At 36.9% G+C, this 15,466-nt stretch overlaps 1 protein-coding gene across 1 annotated transcript in view; it reads left to right on the forward strand.

Moving 5' to 3' along the window:
* The window catches only part of LOC138306573 (CD82 antigen-like), a 105,928-nt gene that overhangs the window by 14,347 nt on the left and 76,115 nt on the right, over nt 1–15,466 (forward strand). Inside the window, exon 2 of the mRNA XM_069247013.1 lies at nt 7,532–7,681. Coding sequence (XP_069103114.1) covers nt 7,616–7,681 — 66 coding nt within the window. The 5' untranslated portion in view covers nt 7,532–7,615. The remainder of the gene's footprint in view (nt 1–7,531; nt 7,682–15,466) is intronic.

A 15,466-nucleotide genomic window follows, 5' to 3' on the forward strand; every position in this document is an offset into this window, starting at 1 on the left:
CATGACACATGGTAAACAAGTATAAATTCTAACCATTAACCTCTCATTGATACACAAGTATATTCTATCATTAACCCCTCATGAACCTCAACAAAATTCTAAAATCTATTCCTTACACATATAGTGATCGACACGACCCTGCACAATTAAATAGACCCATTAACCTTTAACACGCATGTTTATTGGCGTGGGCAGTTTAAGATATTATAATATTACACCAAAACCATGAACACATGCGGTACCATTCTAATCTAACCAATACCCTCGTGAACACAAGTATAAGTCCACCAATAACCTCCGTCATGATACACAAGTATTGTCATAATAACCACAAACAAAATGCAAACTTGGTCCAAGGCTAGTGATCGGTCACGATTTGCTATTCCGATACTGTAACAGATTCTGATTTTAATGGTTGTTTGTCAAAATACACATTACAAAAGGCTGTCCTAAAATTAACTATTAGTGGCCACATAACACCATGGACCAAGGCTGATAGTCTTTGCTATCCCTGTCGGTAGATGTGAAATGGGTAAGATATTTGTGAAACAGGAATCAACAATAAAAACAAAAGATATTGTCCCATCAACACAAAATGATCACAAGTCTCCCTTAGTACTGCAAAATTAAGTAAATGTAAAATTCGGTATATCCGGTAGATGTGGGTATCCTTGTTATAGTAGAACTCATTTTCTAATGTTATATCACGTGATAATACCAGATCACATACTGACAAACCCGCCCGGTCACATTATACTGACTAACCCGCCCGGTCACATTATACTGACAAAACCCGCCGGTCACATTTTATACTGACGAACTCACCCGGGTCACATTATACTGACAAACCCGCCCGGTCACATTATACTGACTAACCCGCCCGGTCCCATTATACTGAAAAACCCGCCCGGTCCCATTATACTGAAAAACCCGCCCGGTCACATTATACTGACGCACCCGCCCGGTCACATTATACTGACAAACCCGCCCGGTCACATTATACTGACAAACCCGCCCGGTCACCAGTCGCATTAAACTGACAAACCCGCCCCGGTCACATTATACTGACTAACCCGCCCGGTCACATTATACTGACAAACCGCCCGGTCACATTAATACTGACGAACTCACCCGGTCACATTATACTGACAAACCCGCCCGGTCACATTATACTGACGAAACCCGCCCGGTCACATTATACTGAAAAACCCGCCCGGTCACCCATTATACTGAATAAACCCGCCGTCACATTATACTGACGAACCCGCCCGTCCACATTATACTGATACAAACCCGCCCGTCACATTATACTGACAAACCCGCCCGGTCACATTATACTGACGAACCCGCCCTGTCACATTATACTGACGAACTCACCCCGGTCACATAATACTACATCCGCCCGACAAACCCGCCCGGTCACATTATACTGACAAACCCCCGGTCACATTATACTGACAAACCCGCCCTGTCACATTATACTGACAAACCCCGCCCGGTTCACATTATACTGACGAACCCGCCCGGTCACATTATACTGACAAACCCGCCCGGTCACATTATACTGACGAACTCACCCGGTCACATTATACTGACAAACCCGCCCGTCACATTATACTGACAAACCCGCCCGGTCACATTATACTGACGAACTCACCCGGTCACATTATACTGACAAACCCGCCCGGTCACATTATACTGACGAACTCGCCCGGTCACATTATACTGACAAACCCGCCCGGTCACATTATACTGACGAACCCGCCCGGTCACATTATACTGACAAACCCGCCCGGTCACATTATACTGACGAACTCACCCGGTCACATTATACTGACAAACCCGCCCGGTCACATTATACTGACGAACTCGCCCTGTCACATTATACTGACGAACTCACCCGGTCACATTATACTGACTAACCCGTCCGGTCACATTATACTGACAAACCCGCCCGGTCACATTATACTGACGAATCCGCCCTGTCACATTATACTGACAGACCCGCCCGGTCACATCATACTGACTAACCCGCCCGGTCACATTATACTGACGAACCCGCCCGGTCACATTATACTGACGAACCCGCCCGGTCACATTATACTGACGAACTCGCCCTGTCACATTATACTGATTAACCCGCCCGGTCATATTATACTGACTAACCCGCCCGGTCACATTATACTGACAAACCCGCCCGGTCACATTATACTGACTAACCCGCCCGGTCACATTATATGACGAACTCACCCGGTCACATTATACTGACTAAACCCGCCCGGTCACATTTATACTGACGAACTCACCCGGTCACATTATACTGACAAACCCGCCCGGTCACATTATACTGACGAACTCGCCCTGTCACATTATACTGACAAACCGCCCGGACGTACTCACCCGGTCACATTATACTGACGAACCGCCGTCACCGCCCACGGTCACATTATACTGACGAACTCGCCCTGTCACATTATACTGACGAACTCACCCGTCACATTATACTGACGAACTTACCCGGTCACATTATACTGACAACACGTCACATTATACTGACAAATCGCCCGGTCACATTATACTGACAAACCCGCCCGATCACATTATACTGACAAACCTGCCGGGTCACATTATACTGACGAACTCGCCCTGTCACATTATACTGACAAACCACCGGTCACACTGACAAACCCGCCCGTCACATTATATACTGACAAACCCGCCCGGTCACATTATACTGACGACCTCGCCCCTGTCACATATTATACTGACGTACTCACCCGGTCACATTATACTGACGAACTCGCCCGGTCACGCCCTGTCACATTATACTGACGTACTCACCCGATCACATTATACTGACGAACTTACCCGGTCACATTATACTGACAAACTCGCCCGGTCACATTATACTGACAGACCCGCCCGATCACATTATACTGAAAAACCTGCCGGGTCACATTATACTGACAAACTCGCCCGGTCACAATATACTGAAAAACCCGCCCGGTCACATTATACTGACTAACCCGCCCGGTCACATTATACTGACGAACTCACCCGGTCACATTATACTGACAAACCCGCCCGGTCACATTATACTGACAAACCCGCCCGGTCACATTATACTGACGAACTCGCCCTGTCACATTATACTGACGTACTCACCCGATCACATTATACTGACGAACTTACCCGGTCACATTATACTGACAAACTCGCCCGGTCACATTATACTGACAGACCCGCCCGATCACATTATACTGAAAAACCTGCCGGGTCACATTATACTGACAAACTCGCCCGGTCACAATATACTGACTAACCCGCCCGGTCACATTATACTGACGAACTCACCCGGTCACATTATACTGGCAAATCCGCCCGGTCACATTATACTGACAAACTCGCCCGGTCACATTATACTGACGAACTCACCCGGTCACATTATACTGACAAACACGCCTGGTATCATTATACTGACAGACCCTTAGTGGTGTAGGTAGTGGACACCTTCGGAGAAAAATCTCCCTCTTGGTCATTGTACTTATGCTTTAGATAAAAAACAATGTATTCCGAGAGACTTAGTTTTTCATCATATTTAACTGGTTTGTGTTAACACCGTACTATTCAAGATTTGGATCAGAATGAGTTATAATCTATATATTTCCAAAACAACCAGAGCAATTAATATCAATCCTATTTGTTGACAGCCAGAACGTATCGACACAGGAATCTGATTGTATTATCAGTCAGCATAGAACCCATGCATGTAAATGATGTTACATCTAAATGATAACACAGCTAATTAGTTTTACACCTTTATGTGCTCAGAACATATTTGCAATGTTTTGAAAATTGCAAAATGATTGCCGCGAATTGTTTTTATCAATTTTCAGGTATTATTTTAGTTGAAGGTTAAACAAATATAATGATTCGTTAACAATTGAAGTTAATGTATTTCACGGTACAAAACATGGGTCCTTGTAATTAACTAGAGAGTGTCAGAGGCGCCTCCCTATCGTAATCGTGTTTGTCTCTCTTATTTATTTCTTTGTTGGTAGTCTTCAAAGGTCATTGTTAGTTTGATTTTAAAGCCAAGGTTAGAGTTTATTTTTCCTCCATTATCTTTATTTCTTCATTGTTAATTTCCATTATCTTTTGTGAAGTTTGTTTTAAACTAGGCAAAATATTCCATCGACCACAAATCTCGTCGTTCTGGATTAATGTAAAATAATCCCTCTCACTCACCGTTTTCATATTAAATAAAAGGGATACGATTTTTACCAATAATCTAGGAAAGCATGTTGTAAAATGTTTGAAATCCAGTTTTTGTAAAAGTTGACTTTAAATTCATGATCCTATCTGTCCTCTTTTTCCTAACAGACATTCTTCTTTCTAACGTCTCATTTGACATCGAGTCTTTAAAAGGCCCACTATATAAATATACAGAGGTTCCCCAACAAGTGACTGTTGTTTATCATGTTTATCAAACTTGAGTTAGTTAATTTTCAGATTTTGGAAAGACACGCGCTTTAGCGAGTGTCTTTTTAAAATTAGAAAATTAACTAACGAGAGTTTAGATAAACATGATAAACAACAGTCATGCGTTGGGGAAGTTATTTATCCCATAACTTTAACTCTATACTTATACCGTGATGACCATTTTCCCGGCTCCATGAAGGGAAACTTACCATGATACAATGTAGTGATATATTTCAGCCATAAAATATAGTGCCTAAATAAGCAATCGGAACTCCTCGGACATTCTCTAAAGAATACACAGAAAGAATATTTTCTCGTTTACGGAAAGTGCCGAAGGTTACCGATTGCCTAAATAGGTAGCCAATATTCTATTGTTTAATACCTTGAATAAGCAACTACCTGTTATAACAGTAAAAATAATACTATTCAAAAGACAATGCGCTATGATTTGTTTGTTTGTTTGATTAATTAACGTCCTATTAACAGCTATGGTCATGTAAGGACGGCCTCCCGTATGCGGTGTGTTGCGTGTATGTTGTGCGAGGTGCGTGTTTCGGGAGACTGCGGTATATTCATGTTGTGTCTTCTTGTATAGTGGAACGTTTGCCCTTTTTATAGTGCTATATCACTGAAGCATGCCGCCGAAGACACCAAGCAACACACCCCACCCGGTCACATTATACTGACAACGGGCGAACCAGTCGTCCCACTCACTTTTTGCTGAGCGCTAAGCAGGAGCAGAAACTACCACTTTTACAGACTTTGGTGTGTCTCGGCCAGGGGACAGAACCCAGAGCCTTCCTCACAGGGGCGAACGCTCAACTCAAGGCCAAAAGTGAAGCGGTGCCAAGGGAGGCATTAGGTAGGATAAAGTCAGTTAGGAAGAATAGAAAAGATAAGATCCTAAATTTAGTCGCCTTTTACGATCATGCAATAGGGGCAGCAGGTACAATTCTAACGCCCTACCTGCAGGGCTTCAATGAGCTATGAAAAGCTGCCCGATGTTGAGAGCCAATCGGAATCAAGAGATCTTGTAGTTGACCAATCAGAGGCGTCGTAGGTGTTAACACACTGGAGTGTGTAAACATAAAAGATAACCAATTGCAACTGCTATGGAATTTATCACATAGGTTTTCATTGTGAAACATGCATAGTTAACAAAGTCCGAATTTGTAACAAAGTTCCAATTTGTAAAAAAGTTCGAATTTGTAACAAAGTCCCAATTTGTAACAAAGTCCCAATTTGTAACAAAGTCCCAGTTTGTAACAAAGTCCCAATTTGTAACAAAGTCCCAATTTGTAACAAAGTCCTAATTTGTAACAAAGTCCCTGTTTGTAACAAAGTCCCAATTTGTAACAAAGTCTCAATTTGTAACAAAGTCCCGATTTGTAACAAAGTCCCAATTTGTAACAAAGTCCAAATTTGTAACAAAGTCTCAATTTGTAACAAAGTCCCAATTTGTAACAAAGTCCTAATTTGTAACCAAGTCTCAATTTATAACAAAGTCCCAATTTGTAACAAAGTCGTAATTTGTAACAAAGTCCCAATTTGTAACAAAATCCTAATTTGTAATAATGTCCCGATTTGTAACAATGTTCCAAGTTTGTAACAATGTCCCAATTTGCAACAAAGTCCCAATTTGTAACAAAGTCCCAATTTGTAACAAAGTTCCAAGTTTGTAATTATGTCCCAATTTGTAATAAAGTCTTAATTTGTAACAAAGTCCCAATTTGTAACAAAGTCCCAATTTGTAACAAAGTCCTAATTTGTAACCAAGTCCCAATTTGTAACAAAGTCTCAATTTGTAACAAAGTCTTAATTTGTAACAAAGTCCCAATTTATAACAAAGTCTCAATTTGTAACAAAGTCCTAATTTGTAACAAAGTCCCAATTTGTAACAAAGTCTAAATTTGTAACAAAGTTCCAAGTTTGTAACAAAGTCTCAATTTGTAACAATTTGTGACAAAGTGCCAATTTGTAACAATTTGTGACAAATTCCCAATTTGTAAAGTCCAATTTGTAACAATTTATCCTTTTTAATTTATTTTTACATTTATAATAAAAAAGGTAGTGGGTCTTTAATAATTCAATAGATTTATCATTATTAATACAAATATTTAGCAACCTAGAAGAAAAGTGCTGCGGATTTGTGGCGATTATATAACTAATGTTTACGGCATATATAAACCATACATGTGAAGACATAAAGCAAATTACTAATAAAATATGTAAAAATAAATGCCAGACTCTGTATATGCGTGTTAGCCTCCTATGTTAGCGCTATATAACTGTCGTTAAATCTAATAACGGGATTTGTGTTAAAACCATCAGAGTAAAATGTTAGATGTTGTATGCATCTGTCAGGGTAAAGTATTATACATGTATATTGTATAAAGTGTTACATATTGTATAAAGTGTTACATATTGTATAAAGTGTTACATATTGTATAAAGTGTTACATATTGTATAAAGTGTTACATATTGTATAAAGTGTTACATATTGTATAAAGTGTTACATATTGTACAAAGTGTTACATATTGTATAAAGTGTTGTATATTACATTTCACGAGGACCCTAAATATAGTGCGTGTTATTATAATACGGGTTCTATCTTTGATATTGAAGTAGATTATGTATGTTGATCTGATCATTGGATTTCTTTAAACATTAATGTTCACTTATATCATAGATTAATCAAAACACTGGACACGCATGGCTTTATAATCTAAATTTGTATAACAAATAAATCAATCTCCATCTCGGCAAATGTAACCTAGTGCCAAAACATCACGTTTTGTACATATTTAGTAGTGTACCAGGTTTTGAGAAAATAGTAAAAAAAAACATCAGTTTTCTATCACCATAAATATAGATATAGATGCCAGCCATTATATTGTATTATCGGTCTCCATCCTATGACATCGACATATAATTGCAATGGTGAAAGCCAGCGTGAAATGCGATATTGTATTATCGGTTTGTCAACATTGTTGTGCATTAGTGTATGGGTGAAATCCCTTGTAAAAACCTCCTTTATCTTAATTTTAGGACGCGGATGTGTGGACGGTTGAGTGTGGACGATCGTGGTGAAGCCCAAGGAGACGATGTGTGAATTATTAATGTAAGAGGAACATGAAAGTGGACATCAAACCGTCACCACTCAGGTGGTTCCTGTTCGCCATCAACATCATCTTCTTTGTAAGTCAAAAGTTTCTACCACCTTTATTTAGACATCTAAAGAACACAACAGATTCTACCACATTTATCTTAGTCTTCATAAAATACAAGTGACATTTCTTTTTTAAAGTATCTTTACTTCCCATGAAAGATGTCATAGTCATTTAAATACCATCAGGTTATATAACGAATAATCGTACACAACCTGCCATGAAAAAACGCAATCTGTCCAAAACATTTTAACCCGTTTTTAGTTATTACACTTTACATTTCCTAAACTGATTTTATAACCATGTCGAGTAATTTAACAACTTTCAATAAGTTTTTGTTGTCGACCAGTGTGTCGACATATGAGTTCAATAGTTTACATACATGTCATATATTTAACATTACACACTATGTATGCTATGATGTCGTATATATTTAACATTACACACTATGTATGCTGATGATGTCGTATATTTAAACATTACACACTATGTATGCCCTGATGAGGTATATACTAACATTACACACTATGTATGCCCTGATATATGACGTATATATTAACATTACACACTATGTATGCCCTGATGTCGTATATTTAACATTACACACTATGTATGCCCTGATGTCGTATATTTAACATTAGACACTATGTATGCCCTGATGTCGTATATTAAACATTACACACTATGTATGCCCTGATGTCGTATATTTAACATTAGACACTATGTATGCCCTGATGTCGTATATTTAACATTAGACACTATGTATGCCCTGATGTCGTATATCTAACATTAGACACTATGTATGCCCTGATGTCGTATATTTAACATTAGACACTATGTATGCCCTGATGTCGTATATTTAACCAGTTACACACTATGTATGCCCTGATGTCGTATATCTAACATTAGACACTATGTATGCCCTGATGTCGTATATTTAACATTAGACACTATGTATGCCCTGATGTCGTATATTTAACATTACACACTATGTATGCCCTGATGTCGTATATTTAACATTAGACACTATGTATGCCCTGATGTCGTATATTTAACATTAGACACTATGTATGCCCTGATGTCATATATTTAACATTACACACTATGTATGCCCTGATGTCGTATATTTAACATTACACACTATGTATGCCCTGATGTCGTATATTTAACATTACACACTATGTATGCCCTGATGTCGTATATTTAACATTACACACTATGTATGCCCTGATGTCGTATATATTTAACATTAGACACTATGTATGCCCTGATGTCCTATATTTAACATACACACTATGTAATGTCCTGAATATAATTAACATTAATGGGACACTATGTATGCCCTGATGTCGTATATTTAACATTACACACTATGTATGCCCTGATGTCGTATATTTAACATTAGACACTATGTATGCCCTGATGTCGTATATTTAACATTAGACACTATGTATGCCCTGATGTCGTATATTAAACATTACACACTATGTATGCCCTGATGTCGTATATTTAACATTACACACTATGTATGCTATGATGTCGTATATTAACATTACACACTATGTATGCCCTGATGTCGTATATTTAACATTACACACTATGTATGCCCCCTGATGTCGTATATTTAACATTACACACTATGTATGCCCTGATGTCATATATTTAACATTAACACTATGTATGCCCTGATGTCATAGAATTAACTATTACACTATGTATGCCCTGATGATGTCGTATATTTAACATTAGACACTATGTATGCCCTGGATGTCGTATATTAAACATTACACACTATGTATGCCCTGATGTCGTATATTTAACATTACACACTATGTATGCCCTGATGTCGTATATTTAACATTACACACTATGTATGCCCTGATGTCATATATTTAACATTACACACTATGTATGCCCTGATGTCATATATTTAACATTACACACTATGTATGCCCTGATGTCGTATATTTAACATTACACACTATGTATGCCCTGATGTCGTATATTTAACATTAGACACTATGTATGCCCTGATGTCGTATATTTAACATTAGACACTATGTATGCCCTGATGTCGTATATTTAACATTACACACTATGTATGCCCTGATGTCGTATATTTAACATTAGACACTATGTATGCCCTGATGTCGTATATTTAACATTAGACACTATGTATGCCCTGATGTCGTTATATTAAACATTACACACTATGTATGCTGATGGATTGTCGTAGAATTAACATTACACACTATATGTATGCTATGATGTCATAGATTTAACATTACACACTATGTATGCTATGATGTCGTATATTTAACATTAGACACTATGTTGTAATGCCCTGATGTCGTATATTTAACATTAGACACTATGTATGCCCTGAGTGTCGTATATTTAGTAAACATTACACACTATGTATGCCCTGATGTCGTATATTTAACATTACACACTATGTATGCCCTGATGTCGTATATTTAACATTAGACACTATGTATGCCCTGATGTCGTATATTTAACATTAGACACTATGTATGCCCTGATGTCATATATTTAACATTACACACTATGTATGCCCTGATGTCGTATATCTAAAACATTACACACTATGTATGCCCTGATGTCGTATATTTAACATTAGACACTATGCTATGCCCTGATGTCCGTATATTTAACATTATACACTATGTCTGCCCGATGTCGTATAATTAACATTACACACTATGTATGCCCTGATGTCCGTATATTTAAACATTACACACTATGTATTGCTATGATGTCGTATATTTAACATTACACACTATGTAATGACCTGGATGATGTCATAGAATTAACATTATTACACACTGATGTCCCAATGTATGTCATATCTTTTAACATTAGACACTATGTACTGCCCTGATGTCAATATATTTAACATTACACACTATGTATGCCCTGATGTCGTATATCTAACATTAGACACTATGTATGCCCTGATGTCGTATATTTAACATTAGGCACTATGTATGCCCTTGATGACGTATATCTAAACATTAGACACTATGTATGCCCTGATGTCGTATATTTAACATTACACACTATGTACGGCTGCCTGATGTCGTTATTTTAACATTACACACTATGTATGCCCTGATGTCATAGATTAACACATTAGAACCCACTATGTATGCCCTGATGTCGTATATTTAACATTAGACACTATGTATGCCCTGATGTCGTATATTTAACATTAGACACTATGTATGCCCTGATGTCGTATATTTAACATTACACACTATGTATGCCCTGATGTCGTATATTTAACATTACACACTATGTATGCCCTGATGTCGTATATTTAACATTACACACTATGTATGCCCTGATGTCATAGATTTAACATTACACACTATGTATGCCCTGATGTCATAGATTTAACATTAGACACTATGTATGCCCTGATGTCGTATATTTAACATTAGACACTATGTATGCCCTGATGTCATATATTTAACATTACACACTATGTATGCCCTGATGTCGTATATCTAACATTAGACACTATGTATGCCCTGATGTCGTATATTTAACATTAGACACTATGTATGCCCTGATGTCGTATATTTAACATTAGACACTATGTATGCCCTGATGTCATATATTAAACATTACACACTATGTATGCCCTGATGTCGTATATTTAACATTAGACACTATGTATGCCCTGATGTCGTATATTTAACATTACACACTATGTATGCCCTGATGTACGTATATTTAACATTAGACACTATGTATGCCCTGATGTCGTATATTTAACATTAAACACTATGTATGCCCTGATGTCGTATATTTAACTTTACACACCACTATGTATGCCCTGATGTCGTAATATTTAACATTACACACTATGTATGCCCTGATGTCGTATATTTAACATTACACACTATGTATGCCCTGATGTCGTATATTTAACATTAGACACTATGTATGCCCTGATGTCGTATATTAACATTACACACTATGTATGCCCAGATGTCGTATATTTAACATTACACACTATTGTATGCCCTGATGTCGTATATTTAACATTAGACACTATGTATGCCCTGATGTGTATTTCTCTGTAATTGCTGATGTCATATGTACACATATGTATGCCCTGATGTCGTATATCTAACATTAGACACTATGTATGCCCTGATGTCGTATATTTAACATTAGACACTATGTATGCCCTGATGTCGTATATTTAACATTAGACACTATGTATGCCCTGATGTCGTATATTTAACATTACACACTATGTATGCCCTGATGTCGTATAGATTTAACATTAGACACTATGTATGCCCTGATGTCGTATATTTAACATTAGACACTATGTATGCCCTGATGTCGTATATTTAACATTAGACACTATGTATGCCCTGATGTCGTATATTTTAACATTACACACTATGTATGCCCTGATGAGACGTATATATCTAACATTAGACACTATGTGTATGCCTGATGTCGTTATATATTTAAACATTAGACACTATGTATGCCTGATGTCGTATATTTAAATTATTACACACTATGTATGCCCTGATGTCGTATATTTAACATTACACACTATGTATGCCCTGATGTCGTATATTTAACATTAGGACACTATGTATTGCCCTGATGTGTATATTTAACATTACACATATGTAAAGCCCTGATGTCGTATATTAAAACATTACACACTATGTATGCCCTGATGTCGTAGATTTAACATTAGACACTATGTATGTGCTTAATGCCCTGATGTCTGTATATCGTTTAACATTAGACACTACTATGTATGTTGCCCTGATGAGTATTATCTAACATTAGACACTAGCACTATGTATGCCCTGATGTCGTATATTTAACATTACACACTATGTATGCCCTGATGTCGTATATTTAACATTACACACTATGTATGCCCTGATGTCGTATATTTAACATTAGACACTATGTATGCCCTGATGTCGTATATTTAACATTAGACACTATGTATGCCCTGATGTCGTATATTTAACATTACACACTATGTATGCCCTGATGTCGTATATTTAACATTAGACACTATGTATGCCCTGATGTCGTATATTTAACATTACACACTATGTATGCCCTGATGTCGTATATTAAACATTACACACTATGTATGCCCTGATGTCGTATATTTAACATTAGACACTATGTATGCCCTGATGTCGTATATTTAACATTAGACACTATGTATGCCCTGATGTCGTATATTTAACATTAGACACTATGTATGCCCTGATGTCGTATATTTAACATTACACACTATGTATGCCCTGATGTCGTATATTTAACATTAGACACTATGTATGCCCTGATGTCGTATATTTAACATTACACACTATGTACGCCCTGATGTCGTATATTTAACATTACACACTATGTATGCCCTGATGCTATATATTTAGACATTAGACACTATGTATGCCCTGATGTCATAGATTTAACATTACACCTAATGTAGACACTGCGATGTCGTATATTTAAATAAGACACTATGTATGCCCTGATGTCGTTATTTAACATTAGACACTATTGTATGCCTGATGTGCGTATAATTAACATTACACACTATGTATGCCCTGATGTCGTATATCTAACATTAACACACTATGTATGCCCTGATGTCTGTATATTTAACATTACACACTATGTATGCCCTGATGTGTCGTATAGTATTAACATTTAGGACACACTATGTATTGCCCTGATGATGTCGAATATTTAACATTACACACTATGTATGCCTGATGTCATATATTTAACATTACACACTATGTATGCCCTGATGTCGTATATTTAACAATTAAACATTATGTATGCACTATATGTATGCCCTGATGTCGTATATTTAACAGTACACACTATGTATGCCCTGATGACGTAGATTTAACATTAGACACTAGTATGTATGCCCTGATGTCCCGTATATTTAACATTAGACACTATGTATAGTGCCATTGATGTCGTATATTTAACATTAGACACTATGTATGCCCTGATGTCGTAGATTTAACATTACGATCTACAACTATGTACACCAACTTGATGTACCAGTTACGATTTAACATTACACACTATGTATGATGATGTCGTATAATCTACAACAGTTACACACTTATGTATGCCTCTTGATGTTTCATTAAACATTACATATTGTAGATTATAACATATACCCGAAACACCCTATGAAGCCCACTAGATATTAAAACATTAGCACTATGTATGCCCTGAAAGACGTATATTAAACATTACACACTATGTATGCCCTGATGTCGTATATTTAACATTAGACACTATGTATGCCCTGATGTCGTATATTTAAACATACACACTATGTATGCCTTATGACCCATATAGATTTAACCATTAGACACTATGTATGCCCTGATGGTCAGTAATATTTAACATTAGGACACTATGTATGCCCCTGATGTCGTATATTAGACACTGTGTACTGATGTACTCGTAGACATTACTATGTATGTCCCTGATGTCGTATATTTAACATTAGACACTATGTATGCCCTGATGTCGTATATTTAACATTTAGACACTATGTATGCCCTGATGTCGTATATTTAACATTAGACACTATGTATAAGTGTGTATGCACACCTGTATGTCTATATTTATATTTAGACACTATGTATGCCCTGATGTCGTATATTTAACATTAACACTATGTATGGACCCCTGATGTCGTAAGGTCTTTTATCTTAACATTACTACACTATGTAGGACCCTGATGTTCGTATATTTAACATTAGACACTATGTCTGAGGGTAACCTGATGTCATAGATTTAACATTACACACTATGTATGCCCTGATGTCGACTACACATTAACATGTCTTATATTTACACTAGATGTATGTACTCCCTGATGTCGTTATAATAAACATTACACACTATGTATGTCCCTGATGTCGTCATATTTAACATTACACACATATGTATGCCCTGATGTCGTATATTTAACATTAGACCACTATGTATGCCCTGATGACGTAATCTATAACACAGCCACTATGTATGCAGGGCCCTGATGTCGTATATTTACATAAACATTAGACACGTAGATTGTCTGTATGCCCTGATGTCGTATATTTAACATTAGGACACTATGTATGCCTGATGTCATATCTAACATTTAACATTAGACTATGTATATCTAACATGTGTCGTATATGCCCTACTGTCGTAAGACATTTAGTATGCCCTGATGACGTATATTTAACATTACACACTATGTATGCCCTGATGTCGTATATTTAAACATTACACACTATGTATGGTTAAATTAAACCCTGATGTCGTATATTTAAACATTACACACTATGTATGCCCTGATGTCGTAATATTTAACACATTACACACTATGTATGCCCTGATGTATTATAGTTTAACATTACACACTATGTATGCCCTGATGTCGTATATTTAAATTAGTACACTATATGTATGCCCTGATGTCGTATATTTAACATTACACACTCTATGTATGCCCCTGATGTCGTATATTTAACATTACACACTATGTATGCCCTGATGTCGTATAATTTAACATTACACCACTATGTATGCCCTGATGTCGTATATTTAACATTACACACTATGTATGCCCTGATGTCGTATATTTAACATTACACACTATGTATGCCCCTGATGTCGTATATTTAAACATTACACACTATGTATGCCCTGATGTCGTATATTTTAACATTTGTACACTATGTACGCCTGATGTCGTATATTTAACATTAGA

The sequence above is a fragment of the Argopecten irradians genome, chromosome 13 (assembly GCF_041381155.1).
Source record: "Argopecten irradians isolate NY chromosome 13, Ai_NY, whole genome shotgun sequence".
NCBI classification, from domain to species: Eukaryota; Metazoa; Mollusca; class Bivalvia; order Pectinida; family Pectinidae; genus Argopecten; species Argopecten irradians.